This window comes from Narcine bancroftii, chromosome 2 (genome assembly GCF_036971445.1).
Source record: "Narcine bancroftii isolate sNarBan1 chromosome 2, sNarBan1.hap1, whole genome shotgun sequence".
Classification (NCBI taxonomy): Eukaryota; Metazoa; Chordata; class Chondrichthyes; order Torpediniformes; family Narcinidae; genus Narcine; species Narcine bancroftii.
In genome coordinates this window covers 76,174,489-76,196,395 of record NC_091470.1, presented here as the reverse complement: position 1 = coordinate 76,196,395, position 21,907 = coordinate 76,174,489, and the positions used below count along the sequence as shown (strand labels likewise).

Genomic DNA, 21,907 nt, shown 5'->3' with positions numbered 1-21,907 from the left:
ATGATCTGTTACCATGCTGTATGTCTAAATTTTATTTTAAATTAGGAATTATTTAATCACTTGACTAGAATAATTTGGCAGAAGTGCACCCAATCCTTCTCCTCTTCTGACCAGCAGAGAGGAATTATTGTTCTGTCAATATCTGAAGCTACTTATAATTGTCCATGTTTTAAGCATAATGGATTAGTACATTTGGAAACTTGCACAGAGCATGAGGAATTGTTGGTGGGAATCTTAAGTTACTTTCTCAGCAGGTCCAAACAATAAAGAGTGATCATGTTAGAATTGTGATTGTGTGCTGGATCATGCAACTGGAGTACACGCTTCGTGCTCCTTATACCTAATCAGCTCTTTGAAAGAGATGGAGGGAAACACAAATGTCTGCAGGCACTGTGATTGGAGTAAAAACACAGGAATGCTGGAGGAACCCAGCAGGTCTCTCACATCCATAGGAGGTAAAGATGTATATCCTATGTTTTGGACCAGAGCCCTTCAAGATACGAGTTAAAAGCAGGCAGGTGCCTGAATTAAAAGGCTGGGAAGAAGGAGGAGAAGTACAGGTCACAGATAAAAGGTGTTAATTGGATATGGATGGGACAGGAGAGAGGAAAGGTGAGAATGGATAGGGACAGCTGGGGTCAATACCCCCTCCCCCTATCAGTTTTCATCTTCCTTCTCCTGTCTCATCCATATCCAATTAACATCTTTTTTCTGTTGGTCCATACGCCCCCTGCCGTTTCTTCCCTTCTCCCCATCCTTTTAATTCAGACACCCGTCTGCTTTTAACTCATTTCTTGAGGAAGGGCTCAGGCCCGAAACATCAGTTTTAGGTCTTTACCTCCTATTGGATGCTGCGAGACCTGCTGAGTTCCTCCAGCATTGATGTATTCTTTGAAAGAGATGTCCATTTGGTACTGCTGGACTCCACTTTACCAAGAAATTAACAAAATATCACATTCAAATTTATTGTCAGACTACATACAAATCATCACATACAACCCTGAGATTCCTTTTTCCTGTGGGGTCTGGCAGAATTCCCACTAATTGGTAGTGCAAAAAAAAAAAAAAAAAATCTTATTTCTCTTTAAAATATTGTGATTAATTTGTTTCCCACTCTTCCTGTTCCAGATCATAATTTCCTGAAAAGGACATTTCATTTCAATTGATTATTTTTAAAGTTTAAAAAAAAATGGATCCTTGTCTTTGCACACGTCCTAACACCTTATCTGCTTCTCTTCCAGTAATGATCGACGGAGTGGAGTGGAACGATGTGAAGTTTTTCCAGCTGGCGGCTCAGTGGTCCTCTCACGTGAAATATTTCCCAATCGGCATTTTCACCCATTTGAAATCTGCTTATTAAACTTTCTCAGCTATGCTGGACTGAAAACCAGCAGCTTGCCAGTGCCAAGAACCCTTTGCAAACTGCAATTTATTTTTATTTTTATTTTAAAATTTTTTTTAAAAAGGGTGATCCAAGGCAGGGATTTATAGATATAAATGTCTTTCCAACTATTACCAAAAGGTTGTGTGGGCATCTACAGAACTGGTTCTTTATGGCAAGGGGAAGACGGCATTCAGATATAGCATGCTATGCACTTACAACATTCACTTGCAGCTATGACCTGTTTTTGGCTCTCATTAGATAAGCCTGAAAGTAGAGGACTGGTGGCAAACCTGTTCACTCCCTTACATAATATATGCAGAGCAAAGATTAATGGTAAAATGCTGACTTAAGTGGGTTGTTTTTGCATTAAACCATAGTTGTCGTCCTTGGAATAAGGGCAGTGTCTTTTTCTCCCTGAAAATTCATTCTGAATCATGAGTCAAGCTGTTCTTTGCCTGGTTCCCAGGAAACCACACAAGCCATTTGAATTGTAATCTCTTGGATAGAGAGACCCCAAAGTACGAAGCCTGGGAATGATTGCCACTTAACTACATTTTTTATTTGTGCTGCTCAAGTGAGAGTCTTGGCAGCCATACGATACAGTGCCTCGGCCTGAAAATAAAACCCATTACCATGGCAGCTAATAAAGGGAGACACTTGGCTGCGAAGCTGCAGGTAGTCCCACTAAATGCTTTTCTCACCTTCCAAAGCTGGCAAATGGGTTTAGTTTGCACTGGTGATCCAGACCAGCTGCTACATTTCTGTTGCACCATAATTTAGTAACTCCACAGTATAACTTTTGTGAGCTTTTTCAGATGGACTTCTTGGGTCCTTATCCTTTGTGATGACTGGTGGGGAAGAAACTGATGAGATCTTTCTCATTCAAGCTACTTACCACAGGGGCATTGATTTCATGGAGCATGTTTGTGACCTCAAGCAAAGCTTTGAAATGCCCCAGCTTCAGATAATATTTTGCAATGAGAACCTGATTTCTATTGATTTCTAACTGCTGTCTTTTGGACAGGGGTGGGATGCTTCTGTATTCTAACTGTAACATAGAACCATTCAGGAAATAATTTAGATCCTCTGTTTAATTTGAGTGTATCCATCATTGAAGTGGAAGGATGCCTGTGTTTCCTTGTGGTCTTGCTTATAATTTACAATGTATATAACAGTTTGTTGGTATAAGCTTTGATATTTATAGCATCATTTGTGTGGATGTGACTAGGTCTCCTGAAAGAATAGTCTCTTGTAGGAGGGCAGATTGTGTTTTTTTTTTACACTAATAATTTATGTTGTACAGTTTTCTATAGACTGGTGCAATGACGATGCAGAACCTGACACTATTGGCACCGAAGTATACTTGCTCTTACTGAATAACTCCCCACCCATCCCCACCCCCATATATGTTGTATCTGCACAAAAACTCTAAAATAATGTGACTTGGGTCAGAATATATGGGTCAGAGTTAGGCTTGTAGCTTATCTGAATATAAACCATGTTTGCATTGAGTCCCTTCATATTGAAAATGATTAACAATCTTCTCATGAGATCTGATCTTAACTGTGTGTAGTTTTCTGCTTCTGCAAATACCTCAGACCTTTTTTATTTTAATGTGCCAAAATATTTTTTTAAGTAATAATTCTGGGTGGGAACCCCTTAGATCTCACCTGCCTTAAGCGCAACTAAATCAGGACCTTGTCCTATAGGGTATAACATGCCAATGAACTAGTGCCTCAGAGTGCACCAAGAGTGTTGGATTTGCAGACAGTAAGATCGCAAGTAGCACTGCAAATATCAATGTCTTAAAGATCGAACACATCGAAATGTGTGTGTTTGCCTTCAGGATCTGTGGTGCTAGAATACTCATCTCTGCATTACTTGACATGTTTGTGTGAGACACTATATTTATCCAGATCTAGTGTTACTGTATAGCCACTGACGTATGTAATATTAGCTGTCAGCGTTCAGAGTCTCTTTCATCATTGTCTGTATTTTGTATGTTGATACTTGACCCATTTTATTGTAAGCACTATTGTGAAAAATAGGTTTGGGAAGTCACTCATTTCAAAGGTTCTTACCACTAGTTATTATGAGCGGATATTGTGGCACCATGGCTGCAAGTTAAGATGAAGACTTGAAGAAAGGCAGAATCTCTTGGAGAGTGTGTAATTGGTACCACCCTTATTCCTTGCTTTTTGTTCTGATGACAGCTCAATGAGGCGAAATCAGACATGAATGGGAAGTCATGGAAGTAATTTTGACTCCTACTATGCAGTGCACCCCAATATAAAGTGAGAAGTACAATGCCAATTTTACATGTCTATTTTGCGTGCTCCCTTATGACTGATTTTTGACCCCATTATCACCACTCTTCACCACACTTGGAACTATGAATATCCAAGTAAATCTCTGTTTAGTTCAATGGGTTCCTGGACTGCATTTATTGAATTGGGATGTCCAGGAAAGTCTCAGGTTTGATGCCTGATCTGGACTGTCGTTAATTAAGGTATATTACAATGGATGGTGTCAGGAACAAAAGTAAGTCCACTAGGATGTCACCTCATCCTTACCTCTCTTTTTCACTGGGTGGAAGGAGGTTGGGTTAAGATGTTGGAAAGGAACAGAGTTAACTCTAGTGATAACATGACAAAGCAAACTACTAGTCTCACATGTTTGAAATGGTCATCTGCATTCTGTAAAGTGGTAACCATAGACCATATCCTAGTGGGGATCTGTGTTCCCTACAGAACAAGTAACTGTGGTGGGGCAGAAAAGGAGTTTTTTTTTAAATATGTGGAGGCGCATCTTTCTGGATAAACTTCCACATGGAGACTGGAATAAAGCAGTGTGATGCACAAAAGAAACCCTGTGGGTAAAGAGGTACTCTCTGTGCAACACCTTTGAACAAAGATCTTTCATTTGGAATCAGCAAATCCAACTGTTACACAGGTCCACTAATGCCAAATTCATGGCTGGGCATGAATGGCGACAAGGCCCCTCTGGTTCTGTCTCCATTGTTGGAGACAGTTTAGGAATCCCATGCAGACTGACTGACCTACTGATTATTTGGGATGTAGCCACTGATTTTCTCATTTATTTTCCATGTTACAATATGGATGAGTAAATGAAAATGCATAACCATTACTGACTTAATTAACCTGACATACTAAAGGCAGCTTTGTGTCTCTGGAAATGCACAAGTCTGTTCAAAATGGTACCATGCTAATTCTGCACTTGCAATACGTCAACTTGTTTTACTTGCATACTGCTACCAGGTCCTGAACAGCTCGTGCTGTGTTTTTTTCTGGTAAAGGATTGGTATGTTCCAGCTCTGTGTCTGATATTCAATGATTATCATTTAATATTAATTTAAGAAAATGTATGAGCTGGTCTGCTTCAAACCCCCAACTCTATAGTTTCTTAGAAGGAAGCAGTACTGTTGAGAATCTCAACATTTCAGTCCCAGTTGTCCAGTGAGCTGATCTGGCCTGTAGGTTCAGCATTACATTCCAGCAGTGAGGTGTGATTCACGTTGAAAATGCATGCTATCCAGTCACACATCAAAAATAGCAACTTGGACAAGGAACTGGAAGGGGTAAGTGCTACTGTTGAACAAAATAAACTTTTAAAGCTTGCTGATCCTTTTTCTCTAAATGATTGACATCTGTAAACCAGATAGTAGAGAGCATAAGCTGAATGACTGTAGAACACAAGTTTGAATTGAGTGATTTCAAAGCACGGACACAATATTATTGCAACCTTGCCAAATGGTCCATGAAAATTCTGTATTAATTTTCTATTTTATTTGTCTGAAGATGTACAAAGGAACAAACATTATTTTTATTATTATCTCACTAAAAGATGATTATGTAATGTGCAGTCAATGGGTAACAATGTGACCAATCAAATTGAATTCAACAGCACAGTGGAATTATGGAACTAGAATCCAAAGATGACACAATTTAAAGAATTAGTTAAAATTATAATGAAATACAATATTGCTTGGAAAACATTGGCTGAGCACTGCACCCAGATGTGCAGATTGTAACTAGATCTGCTTTGTTCTCATTTCAGCTTTGTTTCTCTCTGCTTCATTGTTTTTTTTAAATTTCTTCTTACTGGGCTTCACAAGTTGACAGAGGCACAGTCTTCTCTACAGCTGCAAGACTCTTAGGGGCAGTTCTCCAAACTGGAAGGCAGAAAGTCTCTTTTTAAAAGTCTGAATAAAGCTCCTTAAAATAGAACACTCTTTGCTTTCAAGTCATCAGAGCAATTTCACTAATAGATAAAATCTTAAGGGAATGTAGGAATTGAGATGGGTTGTAGGCATTGCCCCAATTTTAATTATACCTTTGCCAGAAGGGAACAGAAAACATGAATAAAACTTCAACTATTCTAATAATCAACATTCTTTGCTCATAATCTCTACTATCATAGAGTGCAATTGGTTGTCTCCAAAAAGCACTTGCCTTCTGACCTGGAAGCATTATGGAAGAACTGTTTGTGAAACCTCTGTATGAATGTGAATGGTTTCAAATGCAGCCACAATATGTTGTGAAAATTTGCACTGTTTTGCTGTCAAAAATAAAATTTTAAGTCTTTTAATTTTTTAAACTTAAAAAATGTTTTGAATTTTCACTTTAGGAAGCTGATATATGATACAATTGCAGTATTTGTGTTTTACATCCACATTGTAGTGCAAGTTTGTTTTTCTTTGTCATGGTGAAGACTTTACAGAAGAACAGACATGCAATACATTGGATTACAATTAAATAAAGTAACCTTTATCCATGTGTGGTATCATTATATGAGATTGTGTATTCATTCTATCTTGAACCTTTTATTTACCATTATTGACCACTTTTATGCAGCATCTAAAACAGCCAGAAACTCTTCATGGGAGTGTTAACTGTTTTTGACATGGAGACATTTAAGAAGATATTTGAAAAGATTGCCAGAGTAAGTTTGAAAAAAGGGTAAGAATTTTAGAAAAAGGATTCCAGAGTTTAGGGCCAAGGTAAATAAAGACATTGTTACTTGTGTCAGATGATAAAAATGGCAGGATGAGGTTGGGGCCAAAGTGAGAAGATCGAAACCTTTATAAAGGATCCAGGACTGGTTGAGGTGACAAATGGTTGAGTCCTTGGAGAGATTTGGATTTAAAATGTGCTGTTGGCTTTTGAAGAATCAGAAAAATTGGGCAGTTTGTTGGAGGATAGTGATTGTATGTCAAAGAGAGGAAGTCAGTGAATGCAACAAAATCAAGGGCAAATCTCTGAATCCTCCTTTTGGCCCTCTTCTGAAAAATTATGGGCTGTAGAATGTGTATTTATAAAAATCTTAAATTTTAATACTTTTTCAAACCTTGCTTTTAAAGGTGTTATGTTTCTGATGGTGGCAACCAGCATAGAACTTCCTGATTTAAAAGGGTGTAAAAGATTATAGTGAGATTAACATATTTGGATATCAAGAAAGACTTCCGTAAGGTACTATCATAGTCCTCTTGTAGTTGAGTTCAGATGAGGATATTGCAGAAGTAACAGGATGGGGTGAAATGCAATAAATGTAACATTTGGATCTCCAACAAATCTTTAGGGCTTGGCATGAATTTGTAACTAGATCAGATAAGAAATCAATGAGGCAGTGTTATGTATTGTCTTGAACCAACACTCCTCATGTCCACTTTCCTACCTAATTCCCATTATCTTTTGTGACCAAATGCTTTTGATATATACAATATAGAGTATCCTCAGCCTGACAATTTCAACTAACTGGCTAATTTTTGGATTCTAAATTTTCAGTTTTCCCATCTCGTGCCTTAATCATGGACTCCCGATCTTAATCCAATTTTTGAAGTGTCCTGTGACAAGTTATTAGATACTAATATTTTCCCATTACTGATGTCAGGTTCCTACTTCTCTCTCCTTTTAACTCATCGGGCCACATTTGCTCCCTTCCAAAATGAGTATTGATCCAGAAATTGTTGCATTTTAGATGACCACTTGTGTGTTTGCTTTCTCCATGGGCAGAGGTGTCCAATTGCATGACATGGGTACTGGAGAATGTGCAGCAGGATGATCGCAGAACTGAGAGGCTATCATTTTCAAAGGGGATTGAATACCAGGGCATCTTCTCAGAAGAGAGCATTTGTCAGAGTGTTTGATATTAAGAATATAATTTACTTGGTTAAATTTAATTGCTGCACTTTTGGGTGGACATAAAAGGTCCAAAAAAATAAAATGTTTGCTTAGAAAGCCAGAGGAATTTAGGAGTTTGACCTGAAGATCCAGTCAAGGGGAAGTTGGAGAACCTTTTGGTCTCGCTATGAGTTACTTGAATTGGATGAAGGGCACTGTCTCCAGCATTGTATTTTAACGTGCCCCTCCTGTTGATACTGTTCCTTCCTCTTGTTTGTCTGTCTAAAAGGCCCCGATCAGAAATGTTGACTGGCCGTTTCTTCCCTGCCCCCCTGAAGTTCCTCTCGATTCCAGCGGCTGGAGTTCTTGGACGAGTCTGACAATCCCCGGACGAGTGTTGATGATTAACTCATTGCCCCCACAACACCTCTGCAGACCTTGATGACTGACGAACAGAGAGAGGGAGTTGGTTGGGAGGGAGGGAGTTGGTTGGGAGGGAGGGAGTTGGTTGGGAGGGAGGGAGTTGGTTGGGAGGGAGGGAGTTGGTTGGGAGGGAGGGAGTTGGTTGGGAGGGGAAGGGAGTGGGAGGGGGAGGGAGGGAGTTGGGAGGGAGGGAGTTGGGAGGGAGGGAGTTGGGAGGGAGGGAGTTGGGAGGGAGGGAGTTGGGAGGGAGGGAGTTGGGAGGGAGGGAGGGAGTTGGGAGGGAGGGAGGGAGTTGGGAGGAAGGGAGTAGGGAGGGAGGGAGGGAGTTGGGAGGGAGGGAGGGAGGGCGGGCAGGGGCTCCAAAAAGGCTTTGAAATCAAATAAAGAACAGGGATTGAAAGGAAAGTGGAGCATCCAGCAGCCACACGGTGAGGGGTTCGGTCCTGTGGCCCTCCCAGTTCCTCCAGGGGCAATACGCGTACCGCTCCGGTCTCGCCAGGCTCTTGTTGACGCGACGTCGTTGCACTGGAGGACCAGTCCAGTGCCTGGGAGGACTGGCGACATCGCTGACGAGGGACGGTCGCCCATCTTGCCCGCCCGTGTTGTGCCCTCGTTCGGCGACAGCGAGTCCGCAGCGCCGGTAATGGTGGGGCTGGGGGCGGGGCTGGGGGGTGGGGGGGGAGGATGGAGGGATGGGGAGGTAGGAGAGAGGCGGCAGGGAAGGGGAAGTGGCTGAGAACGGGGCCTGAGTAGTGGGGGAGACCCCTGGAGAAAGGGGCAGGAGTTGACCAAGCCGGCTCCACTATTACGGTCGGGGCTGGTCCACAGTCGGGCCCAACCCCGGCTTCTCGCGCTCTCCCCTTCCCCAGGACCCCTTTGTTTAAACGTGCGTCAAACTCTGATTTGAACATCTTCAATAACCCCACGACCACCACTCACTCGGTGGTGGAGAATTCCTCGAGACCTGCGAAATCTCTGCCCTTGATTCTGGATATCCTCAAACAGTGGAAATATCTTCTCATGTCATCCACCCCTGAACTGTACGTATTTCAGTATGATCAGTTCTCATTCTTTTCTACTGTAATGAGTAGAGGTGATTCCTCACACACCTCAATGGTTGAGCCATACAGTTCAGAAACAGGTCCCTGGACTTCCTGTGAACCACATAAATCATAATCCCATTTCATTCTCTCCACGTTTCCATCAACTCCCTCCAGATTCTACGACTCCACTACAGTGAGGTAGGTAGGGGGCAATTTACAGCAGCTTTGGGATGTGGAAAGAAATAGGAACACCCACAGAAAAGCTACACCGTCGGTTAGTACTGGAGATCAGGATAGAACCAGGGTCGCCAGAGCTGTAGAGCTGCCACCTGAGCGACTGGGCTATCTCAGTCGTTTAGTGATTGCCATCTAGAAGATTACTTTTTATTGATTAGTTGGTCACTCCCAGTCCATTCCTACATTTTACACTAACCCTATGTGCATTTGATAAGCAGTAACCTTTTCAGTGAAAGCCTATTAAATGCCTTCTGAAAATTTAAATACATTGAATTTTCAATTTCATCTTTCTCCACCCTGAATTTCTTCCTGCCATCCCCCACTAACCTAGGGAAAAGACCCGAGGAGTAAGGAGGGTGGAAGAATAGGGAGAGAGAGAAGGAAGGAGAGGGAAGCCAGGAGAGATAGAGAAGGCAGATGCCCAGGAAATGTGGGGCAGGAGAAAGGGGACAATGAGGTGAAAGATGGGGGAGAAGGAAGTGGGATAGTGAAAAGAGGGAATAGAAGGGGCAGAAGGTGGGTGTGGAGGAAAGGGATAGAGAGAAGAGGGAGTTGTTTAGGAGTGGAAGAATGAGAAGGGTTGAGTGAAAGTGCAGTAGCCTGAGTAGAAGGGGAAAGAGAACAAAAGGGGGTAGAAGAGAGAGGACAGAAAAAGGAAGAAATTAAGTGAAACACGAAAATCTGCCTTGGCTGTGATCATTACACAAAAGTGCTGGAGAAACTCAGCAGCTCATGCAGCATTGAGATATTTAACCAAAATTTTGGGCCTGAGCCCTTTGTCAACATATGAGCAAAAGCAGGTAGGCAGGTGCATACTTGTTTTTTGCTTATTCTTTGATTGGGGAGGGGGTGCATAGTTATGAAATGTGGTTACCTATCCTTGCTACATAAAGAATGAGTTGCTCGAGCACTTTTGTGTGTTGAATAAAGAAATGAAAGCAAAGTGGAAGAGGAGAGTGGAGGTCATTTATGATGTCGATTGCCTGATTGAGGCAGCGCTTCACATAGATGCATTCAGAGGATAGGAGGTTGGAGTCTGTGATATAACTGGCAATCTTTGTACCTTTCTGGAGTCTTCTGCATTTCTCAGCAGTCGAATTCCCAAACTAGGTTGTGATGCAACTTGTCAGTATACTTCGCATAGTGCACCTGTAAAAGTTTGATAGACTATTTGAAGTCATGCCAAATCTCATCAGACTCCTGAGAAAAAGATGTTGGTGTACCTTCATCACGGTTGCCGTGATCTGCTGACTTTGGGAGAGGTCATACGAAATATGGATTCTCGGGAACTTGAATGTTCTGACTCTCTCCACCTCCATCTCATTGATGTGGATGGGTGAACGATCCTTTGGACTCCCCTTCATCAGCTCCTCGGTCTTGATGACGTCGAGAGCAAGATTGTTGTTCTAGCACCACCAAACCAGATTATTCATCCCCATCCTTTATTCTGACTCATCATTTCCAGTAATTCAGCCAACAATAATGGTGTCAACAACAGCAGATAGATATTCCTATTATAAATTGGGTTGGAACTGAACTGGTCTACAGGGTCATGAGTGTATAGAGATGAGACCAGGGGACTAAGCACACAGTGTTGATGTTCATTGAAGAGGAGGTGATGTTTACAATTTGCAGTGATTGAGGTGTGCCGATGAGGAAGACCAGGATCAGTTGCAGAATGCCATGTCCTTTAGTTTGGTTAGATGGTGTTGCATGCAGAGCTGTAGTCAATAAACACCAGAATGATGTAGGTAGTATCTGACGTTTGTGATGCTAGGCTAATTGAAGTGGGTCCAGGTCCTTGCTGAGAAGGAGTTGATTCAATCCAGGACAGCCATTCAAAGAACCTCATTGCAGTGGACGTCAGTGCCACCAGACGACAGTCATTGAGGCAGGTCATCATGCTCTTCTTGGAGGCCAGAATAATTGAGGTCTTTTTGAAATAGGTGGGAACCTCTGACAGTTGTAACAATAGTTTGAAGATGTCTGGAAAAAAATCCAGCCAGTTGATTCGCGCACGTTTTAGGACTAGGACTTAAAAACAAAGTGAAAAACCTTTGTGCTTCATGTTTCCTTCCCTAAGCTTCATTGTCTTCCTTGATCAGCCTCAAAATTAAGTCCATTTATTTCTCTGTGATGTCGATTCCCTCCCCTCTGGATGCACTATTCTAATCTTGAGAAAAGGAAATAAAGGGACGAGGAAGACGGAGAGATGAGTGAGGCTGGATCAGGAGCACTGATTCACACTGTCATAAACTGTGTGTGATCTTCCATTGGTTTAACATGTGCTACCCTTCACTTTTATTCTATCAGAATATTAATTGATATTTTTAAGCATAGAGTATATATGAATAACCCTCCACTCTTCAGCACTGTTAGTATACAGGTAGTCCCTGGGTTACGAACGAGATTCATTCTTACATCAGTCTTTAAGTCGAATTTGTAGATAAGTTGGAACAGGTACATGCGGTTCTTTAGCGTCAGTTAGTCAAATGTTTGTCATAGTACTGTAAAAAAAATGAAAGAAACAGTTCTTAAAACGGTTTAGATAGAAAAAAAGATCATGATTAAAAGTTAACTCTTACTTTCGTTCCATTGATGTCTTGCATACAGAAGGGGAATTTGTGAGGTAACATTATGTGCATGTGCAAATTTGAAGCACAATTTGTTTGTAAGTACAAGTTGTCCATAAGTTGGACGTTTGTAACCCAGATAGTGCCTGTACAGTTTGATCCTTTAATCTTTATCTCTCAACGTGTTGTGGGACTGCTCCATCATTTAATGTTATTAAATGTCTTGCTGGCCTCCATTCTGGAGTGGAACATCAGAACACATGCATCAGGCTGTTCATTGACTCAGCCATTTCTGTTCGCGAGTCCGTGCCGTTTAATTTACACCCCATTAACCTAAACCAGAGCCCCCAGAGGAAACTCCTTACAGACAGCGCAGAACTGGAACCCAGGTCCAGTCCAGATCGCTCGTGCTGTAAAGGGCGTTGTGCTAAACGCTACGCCAACCTTGCTGCTTTACCCTATCATTTAACACTATCATACCACAAAACTAATGCTCAGACTCTGGGTTAAACAAAGTCTGTAGATGATGTGATGTAGTTTACACCAGCCTTTGTGTGGCTATGGTCCCCTTAGGTTTCTACTCAAAGCTTGTGGGCCCCCTTCCATATGAAGTAGTTAATTTTTGGTTTCTTCCTTATTTCTCTCCTACCGAAAACATTAAAAAAATTAAAAAATATATACATATATATTACATGAGGTAAAAATAAAAAAGGCTTTTACTTTAATGTGCTTTGACCTCCAGGGACCTCAGTTAAGAATGGCTGGTTTACACAAAAATCCTGGAGAAATTCACCAAGTCACGCAAGTTCTTTATGTAGCATTTTGAGCCTGAACCCTTCGTCAAGGTTTGAGCAAAAAGTAGACAGGAACCTGAATAAAATGGTGGTGGGAGGTACAGCTTTTTGCTCATGCTTTGGCGAAGGACTCAGGCCTGAAACTTTAGTAATATATCTTTATCTTTGCTACATAATGAATGCTACATGATTTGTTGAGTTTCTCCAGCCTTTTTTATTCAAATGGGGATCTAGGACTGCAGCTCCTTCTTTGATTTCCTTATTGGTAGACTCCAGTTTGGATTGGCAATATCATCTTCTCCATGCTGACCATCTTATGAGCACCTAAAGGCTGCATGCTTAATCCCTTGCTCTATTCCTTCTTCATTCATGATCGTGTACCAAGTTCAGCTCCAAGGCAGTCTATAAATTTACACATTAGCTACTCCAGGACCATCAAAAGGCTTCAGCCCCAATTTGTTTTGAATATTTTATTTTGACTTTTAACAGACTCTAAATATTTTCAACAATCCATGCAATCCTTTTCAACATTCATAGAATGTACAGTCTGTGTTTTGTACCCCACCCCCTCCCTTGCCCCAAACACATAACCAGACCGAGTAAATACAAGTGGGGTTCAGAGCCCCCAACAAAAACCTAAAAAAAAGAACAACCTAATTAACTAAATGATTCAAGTAAGAAATAAAAAAAATACTAAAAGAAAAACCAAACTAAAATGAAACAAACTAAAAAAGGGCTAAAGGGAAAACAAGCATGTAGCCTGTGCCATGTTCCATTTCCTTTACTCCAATCCTTTCCCTACTAAGACAGGTTTTTATAATATCTATATTTCACAGGGAGGGGGAGCTAATCAATGAACATGCCCATGTATTTCAGATATGGCTGCCACACTTTAACAAATGTGTCATGTTTCCCCTTAGATTGTAAGTGGTTTTCTCCAAGAGAATGCAGTTCTGCATTTCCATATTTCATCGTGTAGTATTTAACTGGGAGTCGGACTTCCATGTAACCATTATACACTTCCTGGCTACCGCCAAGACGACCTTCACAAACTGAATTTGATATTTGGACAGTAAAACTCACATTTCCAATATCTCCCAAAAGGGTCAACTCCGGATCTTGTGGAAAATCCACTTTTGTAATTTTTTTTCCAAAATGTCCCCCAGTTCTTCCCAGAAGGGTCTCACCTTTGTACATAGCCAGGTGGAGTGATTAAAGACTCCAATCTCCACACGACACCTAAAGCACATTTCTGAAATTTCTGGCTTTGATTTACGTAATTTTTGTGGTGTGAGGTGCAGCTGGTGCAAGAAGTTATATTGCACCAACCTGCACCTGGCGTTAATGACCCCAGTCACACTCTCTTGCCACCACTCTTCATTGATTTTTGAGCTCAAATCCGACTCCCATCTCTCCCTTGACCTATAGAAGCCTGGCTTTGGGCCCTCACTTTAGAATATGTAATACATTTGAGAGATAAATTTACACACGTTCCTCTGTCGAATTAGAATCTCCACTTTACTAGACCGAGGCAGAGTCAGAGATGGTCCCAATTGTTCCTTTAAAAAAGATCTTGTTTGCAGATGGCAGAAGAATGTTCTATTACACAGACCATATTTGTTTCTCACCTGCTCGAATGACATAAGCTGCCTTTGTTTGTAACAGTCCTCGATACACCTGATTTGTTGGCACCAGAATTGTTGAGGATCCTTTCCATCCAGAACACAGAATCTTTGGCCTACCACCATCGAGAAAGAGGTAAAGGAGCATCAAAACATGACTGTCAGGCTGGGAAATAGTTTCTCCCTACAGGCTGTGAGATTGATGAACAGTATCCTGTAACTGAGTAAGTCATTCATATATATATATAGTTTAAATTATATCATTAAATGTGATTTTGTGTTGTGCATTGTGTGTGTATGTGAAGAAACTATATGCACAGTCAGATGATAATAAGCTTGAACTTTTGAAATTTTACTTTTTTTCTTGTGCTAACTGCAGCCACACGTACGCGCACACACACACGTCAAGTACCTCTTATCAAAACGTTTTGAGCGCTGACGTGATGCAACAAATGGGCACCAGTTTGTTACCAACCATCATCACTGCCAAACCTGCATGCATTACTCACTGTTTTTTGCCATTCAGCAGAATTTCTAGAATTTGGTGCTGCATTTATCTTCTTTTGTAGGCAGAGACTGTTTTTTTTGGTAAGTACAAAATATTTTCATGTGAAATCTAAAATTCATCTCTGCTTAAAATGCCATGTTTGAGTGTAACATGACTAGCAACATTATTGAGTTGAAAAAAATTACAATGTACTGTAATCTTTTGACCAAAACTCAGCATCGTAGATGGGAGACCGAAAACCTGCCATTCTTTGTGGTTATTGCTTAACAGCTGATACGGGAATTCTGCTGATGCTACTGTGCTGCTTAGTTACCCTAATCACATTATTCCAAAAATCTAAACAAAAAATCCAAAATCTTTGGTCCCATGCATTTCAGATAAAGGGTACTCAACCACACACAGATAAAATTTCCTTCCATCTTTGCATACTGTAGTGTTGTAATTTAATTACGCTATTGCGATTGGTGTATCTGCAGCCAGCAAGAATTTCACTACATCTGTATGTTGTAGCTGTACCTGTGTATATAACAATATACTTTATTTTCATCCAGTTAACTCCATGGGTCACTCTTTGTGCTGTGTGTGACACAGTCTTTGACACATTTCACTTTAGTGTTTCCATGAGGTTTGCATGAGTGTAATTAGCCCTGAAACCTTAAATTCACCATCTCGAAGAATAGCTTCCGGATAGGGTGGCATTGTAAAGGTACTATTTGAGCTGATATTGTTGGATTTCTGCAGTTCAGGTAGAGATAGGTAATTCTGTTATTCTTGTGCCTGTGATAGAGTATGGACATTTTGTGCTGCCATATTTTTTGTTCTTGGCCAGCATCTGAGTCATCAAATAAAACTTGGTCTTGACAAGAAATACCTGCAATAGGACCAAAGCTTGAAAGTTTTAAGGTTTGAGCATGTGCTTAAAAGTTGGGTTACCATCGGAGTAACCTTTCACAGGTTATCTTGAATCAATTCTGTTGGCAAGGGCTATTCTTGCCAGTCATGCACATTTTCAACTGTGCCTTCCAAACCAGATTTCCCAGCAAGAGAAACACAAGGTCTGCAGACACTGGAACCTTGAGCAAACAGAAGGTGGTGGGCAGCATCCTGGACAATCAACCTTTTAGGTCAGACTACTTTCCTCCGTGAACTTTGGCCCATCCAGAACTCTGCTGCAGAATTCTAACTTGCATCAAGCCTGTTGTCCCTGTGCCCATTCTTCCACACTTGGCCCCAATCTGCTAACACCTTCAATTCAAAGTACTCAAAGATCACTTATATTTATGGATTTTGCCCTTTTCTCTGCAATGTTCTCTAGTGCAACCACACTCCCAACATGCATATGGATTCCCTGCTTTCTCTGTCCCCACCATTAGTATTTTAATCTATCTTGTCTCTAAACTGATTTCTTCTCTATATCTCTACTCAATCCCTTCCCTTTCTTTGACATTCTCCTTAAAATCTACTTCTTAAAACCTCATCACAACAGTCTATTTTCCTGTCCTGCTCTTCAAATATTTGCATCACTTCCACTCAGATTAGATACCATATAGCATATCCTCTCTCAGGCAACTCCAATGTGTATCATTCATTTTCACTTGATCTCCGCCCTGTCACAGTACATCCTTTTGTTCTCCTTTCCCCCTCCCCTTTCTCTTCCACTTGAATTTTGCCCTTTTTTTTGTTTCCTTAGTTCTAAAGAAGTATCATTGAACTGAAATGTTTTCTTTGTTTCTTCCTGCAGATGCTGAGTACTTCCAACATTTTCTGTTTTATTTAACTTCATTTATTTTACTTGCATTTTTCCTAATAACTTTTCAAATTGGCTTAGTATCTGATAATCCTGCTGTAAAGAACCTTCAGATTATTTACTGCATTAAATGTTATATAAATTTTACAGGTATTATTTTGTAGGCAGCAGGATTCTGACACTTGTGTCTGTCAGCAGGACCACTGAAATATGTCTCGGCCGCAAGCTCTAGCAATGACTGCAGCCACGCTATTGGGCACAGCTGTAGGCTGCCTGTACTTGTGGAGGTCCTTTAGAAGTCCCAAATGGAAGAGGGCTCTAACCAACCAGAATGGAGAGGCAGTGACGAGTCGAGAAAGGACCTCACCAAATGGCAATGAGGAAGCCTGCCATCTAACCAATGCTAATGATCCCCTGAATCCCAGTCCACTGGTGAGGAAGATACTGGCAGCAGCTGTCTTTGTAGTAGAGTCAGATATGGATTGGGAACAAGTGTGGCCACTGTTGAGGACTGAATTGGATCATTACCCTGTGATTGGATTCGACTGTGAGTGGGTGAGTGTGGCTGGCAATATCTATTTTACTTCCTGTTGGTCTGTCCACACCCAATCTTGAACCCAATGTACTTAGTTCATGATCTTGCCACCCACTTCCGCAGCCTCACTATCATCAACAAAACCAGTCTTTCCCTGATCACGCTCCTTGAGTTGGCCTCGTTCCTGACTCTTGGGTCTTCCAGCCTTCCTGTTTGTATCCCCACTGTTCTTACTCAAGCTAGCTTCCAGCACGCTGTGTTACTGGCTATACCTCCACTGGAATTAATGCAGCTCCCACTCATTCAATCACTAACCCATCCTCCCTCAGCATCCTAATTGTACTTCTACTCCAAAAATTGCCTCATTCTTCCATATGCTAACACATTCCACCAACTGTCAGCATCCTGTGGCATTGATTGTCTTTTAGTAGATAATAACACAGTTCCCTTACATGGGCATTCAGCAACTTTCAGAACATGAGAAATGCAAGCAGTTATGATCCTCAAACCAGTGAGGTGAATCTCAAACAAGATTCAAGATGTGAGGAAGTTGGCTTATGATGGAAATGAGAAGGAAATGCTTTTCCAAGAGAATGGAGATTCTATGGAATTCCCTACCCAAAGAAGCAGTGGAGGCTGCCTCATTGAATAAATTTATGACAAAGATATTTTTATATTGTAGGGGAGTAAAGGGTTATGGAGAAAATCCAGAACTGCCATGATCTTATGAAACAACAGAACAGACTCATTAGACCAAGTGACCTACTCCTGCTCCCATGTCATGTTCTTGTGCAGTAAGACCTCCCTGCTTCTATATTCAAAACCTCTTGTACCGCCTACTGCATTTACATCCAACCTTTCTGATCTGTCCATTTGAATCCCTTCTTCTTTCCTCCTCTTAATGTAAATTTCCCTCCTTCAGATCTCTGGACTCGTCCAATCCTGGATTTTTTTTTGGTATATCCTCCATTTCCTTCTCAATGATGCATGTGACTTTGGTTGTCTTGACCCTAAACTTTGAAACACCATTTGTGAACTTTGCCAAATCAGTCATGTGTTGCTTAACGTCCATGATTCCTTCTGTGAAAAGGACATTATGCGATTTGGATGTTGTGTGAGCACCATATTATATAATGATGACAAGTGATGAGAAGAAGCCAGGGTAATTAAACCATTCCATGGCAACAACATTTGGTGCTGTGGTTTTCCTGCATTAGAATAATTGTTGCAGTACATTTTCACCTGCTAGGCCACAACTTCGAACATCATTAATTTTGTACTGGAACATGGTGCCTGGAGAAATGAATGCAGGCTCATTTTCTGCTACACTTTTGCTGGATGCCTGGAGTTCTTCTGTCTTACGGCAGCAGTTCTGTCAGTGTATGTGACAAGAAGCATTTTGCAATAATGATAAACAGTGGTTGTGACTGAAAGGATCACTGAGCAACTTGAGCAAGTTCAAGTTACAAGAGATACATCCACTGTGTTCTCCAATCGGGATTTCTAAACAGATGTACATAATATGTGGTCAGACATTGCCTGAATGGACGTTATGCAGCACATAACTGTATTTCTTTTATCACTTAAAATCCATGTCTTGATTTTTCCCACCTATCATTCATTGTGTTTGATGATGCAACTGAGAAGTGCCCTGGGAAAATTACTACAGAATATGAATGCAAATTATGATAAATGGGGGAGATGTGTTTCATGATGAATGGTGAAGACTGGACTAAGCTTTGCTGATCTTTCTCTTGGAAAACAAATAAAGTGCATATGATAGAATCTGAAACAGACAAAAAAACTCACCCAGTCAAATTGACTCAAAACATTAACCAGTTTACCTGGTTTCACAAATCTTGCTAATCTGATTTTCCTCTTGATTGCTTTGAATTTTCAATGTAACCCCAAAGTCCTTGACGGTTTATTTTTCTTTTTTTCCTCTAAAATGTTTCCCAGGTTTCTGTGAAGGGCAAGGCAAATCCTGTGTCCCTCCTTCAGATTGCTACCTACAGTGGCTCGTGCTTTCTCCTTCGCATGCCCCAATTGACCAGGGGTAATTGTTTGTTGCCGAAGGCTTTACTGCACATGCTGGGGGATGACAATATATTGAAGGTTGGCGTTGAAGCTTTTGAAGATGGCTGCAGGTTGCTCCGTGATTACTGTGTCATGGTCAAAAGCTGCTTGGATGTACGATACTTGGTCACACACCAGAGGTTAGTCATGGATGTAATTAAATTATGGATTATTCAGATTACATGTGTACTTCCTAAAATACAAAAGATTAAGGATTTATTTGAATTATATAGAAACAATTTCCCCTAAGGGAGTGCAATGAAACATGAGAAGAGAGATTCATTTTGAGGCACCGAATCAAGGTGGATAAATGGAGTTAAAACAGTTAAGAGGAAATTGAATGGTTGAAGAGTCTGTCGAGGATCTTCCACTTTGTTTTGTGTTCTTGTAGAATTGTTCACTGTGTGTGAGATTACTTTCCGCCACATGGAAGTGTTATTTCCTTTTTCCTTTAAGGTGATCCTGAAATTAAACCAACAGTTTGACAGAATGAAATATTTAAATTTAATCTGTGTTGGATGTTGAAATGGTCAAATTCTGCTGCTTCAATTTAGCATTAATGACCATCTTTGATCTTGCCACACATGCGACTGCAAATACTGGAAACTGGAGCAAAAAATAAAATATCTGCTGGAGAAACTCAGCAGATCAAGAAATATCAGTGGGTGAAAAAGACTGGTCAACCTTTCAGGTCAGAACCCTCTTCAAGAGCTGGTTGATGTAGCAGTTAACGCAATGCTTTTACAGTGGTAATGACCTGGGTTCAAATCCGAAGACATCTAAGGAATTTATATGCTCTCCATGTGTCTGCTTGGGTTTCCTCCGGGTGCTCTGGTATCCTCCCATGTTTGAAAGTCATATGGGGTTAGTCTATTAATTAGTCACATGGGCTAATGGACCAGAAGTACCTGTTACTGTGCTGAGGCTCTAAATTAAATAATAAATTTTAAAAATTTATTTTTCCCGACTTGTCTTGATGAAGGGTTCTAACCTGAAACATTGACCGTTCCCTTTTCTCCCACTGATGCTTCTTGACCCATTTAGTTCCTCCAGCAGATAGTTTATTGCTCTCATCACCTGAAAACTTGAATATTGAAAACCAATCTCAACCTGAAATGTTAACTGTGCATTTCTCTCGACTGGTGCTGCCTGATCTACTGTCCCTCCAACCTCCTATTGTTTGCTCAAGATTCCAACATCTGTAGTTTTATTTCTAAACTGTGAACTATTAGGCTGCAACTTTAAAATTTGCACTTATTCCCACATGTTACATTGAAAAGTAAAATCTAACAATTTTCTGCTCAGTCCCTTGTTAATGCCTTCAACTTAATTTTACTCTTTTCCAAATTAATCTAGGATACGGACTTGTATGTAATGTTAAGAATCTAAATTGGGTGCACGGCATTGTCTGTTGTAATTTAAAGTGGTTCATAGAGCATATATGTCTGAAGTTAAACTGTCTCCTTTTTATCCTCAATGTGACAAATGTAAAGCAGGTGACGCCTCTTTAATTCATATGTTCTGGACCTGCCCTAGCTTAGAAAAACTTTGAAGGAACTTTGAAGGAAGTTTTTCAAACTCTATTGGCTATTTTTAAATTAAAATTTGAATCTAACCCTTTAATAGCTCTTTTTGGAATACTTTGTGACGATGATGTTATATTCAGTGTCACATTTTATCCTTTTCTTCATAAATGGCCAGATGTGCAATTTTGATTACATGGAAAGATAATATTTCACCGGCACATGCTCAATGTTTAAGGGATGTTATGTCTTGTTTAAACTTGGAAAAATATTACCAATACTGTTATTGATTCAAATATCAAATTCTAAACGCTACGGGGCTTGTTTATGGATAACTATCATAACCTTTAGAGTTAGTGTGGGCTTGGAAATTTGGTATGGTCCTGTCTCTCTCCAAGATTATGTCACTTGAATTTTTTTAAATTGCTTTAGGGAAGGGGTTTAGAATTTATCTTTTTGTTATGTTCTATTGTATCATTATATTTGTGCAATTGTACTTCTGAATTTCTACATATTATAACTTTTTTTTACTAGCTCTTTAGCACATTTCGTAATTGTATTGTTCAATTTTTTTTATTGAAAAGAATATCAATAAAAAATATTTTTAAAAGTAAAGAATCTAAATTGAAAAAAGTCCAAATTGCCTCTAGACCATGGCCATCGATTATCCTCCTTCTGGTCTTACTCATAATGAGGCCCAGTATTTCGCAGCACCCATCAAACAGCTAAACATTTTAGCCATCAGTCTTGAATGGTTTCCTCCAGGCTTTTGATTGATTTATTTTGTATTTCTTTATTATTCATCATCATACAGTATTGCCAAAATGTTTTGTTTACTTGATAGGCTGAATGGCATTTTTCCGTACAGTAATTCAACTGATCTCAGTTCCACCTCCTTTGCTACCTTGTGTATCACAGTTGGGCTGTCAGTTTCTGAAGATCAAATGGAGAGAATTCTACCCTGCTCGTCTTTGAAGACAGTGCTGCTGGATCCTTTATTTCCACCTCAATGCGTAGATGGGTATCAACCTGATGTCACAATCAAAAGACTTTCTTGACGATGCAGTGTTGCTCTGGCATGTCAGCTTTGATTTTTCTTCGATTTCTCACGGGGCATGCTTATCAGCATTTAAAGCCGCTCTCCATTTTTCATTGAGAGCGGTGGCAGAGTGGCTCAGCTAATAAGAGCTGCTGCCTCACAGAATCAGAGGCTCTGAGTTCGATCCTAACCTTGGGTGCTGTCTGTATAGAGTTTGCACATTCTCCCTGTGACTGCATGAACTTCCCCTGGTTGCTTTCCAC

General features: G+C 40.5%; 2 protein-coding genes across 17 annotated transcripts in view; both read left to right on the top strand.

The window, feature by feature from the left end:
- The window catches only part of LOC138753762 (phosphofurin acidic cluster sorting protein 2-like), a 301,705-nt gene extending 295,527 nt beyond the window's left edge, over window positions 1-6,178 (top strand). For all 9 annotated transcript variants that reach the window (XM_069917135.1, XM_069917136.1, XM_069917134.1 and 6 more), the window contains one exon: window positions 1,242-6,178. In XM_069917135.1, the coding sequence (XP_069773236.1) occupies window positions 1,242-1,360 (119 nt within the window). In that variant the 3' untranslated portion in view covers window positions 1,361-6,178. The remainder of the gene's footprint in view (window positions 1-1,241) is intronic.
- Window positions 6,179-8,311: 2,133 nt separating this feature from the next.
- The window catches only part of exd2 (exonuclease 3'-5' domain containing 2), a 49,266-nt gene continuing 35,670 nt past the window's right edge, over window positions 8,312-21,907 (top strand). Inside the window, exons 1-5 of one of the 8 annotated variants that reach the window (XM_069917145.1) lie at window positions 8,315-8,587; window positions 14,260-14,440; window positions 15,756-15,848; window positions 16,670-17,026; window positions 18,966-19,222. In XM_069917145.1, the coding sequence (XP_069773246.1) occupies window positions 16,682-17,026; window positions 18,966-19,222 (602 nt within the window). In that variant the 5' untranslated portion in view covers window positions 8,315-8,587; window positions 14,260-14,440; window positions 15,756-15,848; window positions 16,670-16,681. Of the gene's footprint in view, window positions 8,588-8,664; window positions 8,988-9,795; window positions 10,028-14,259; window positions 14,441-15,755; window positions 15,849-16,669; window positions 17,027-18,965; window positions 19,223-21,907 lie in introns of those variants that run through there. The other 7 variants (XM_069917148.1, XM_069917149.1, XM_069917146.1 and 4 more) reach the window with 7 other exon arrangements.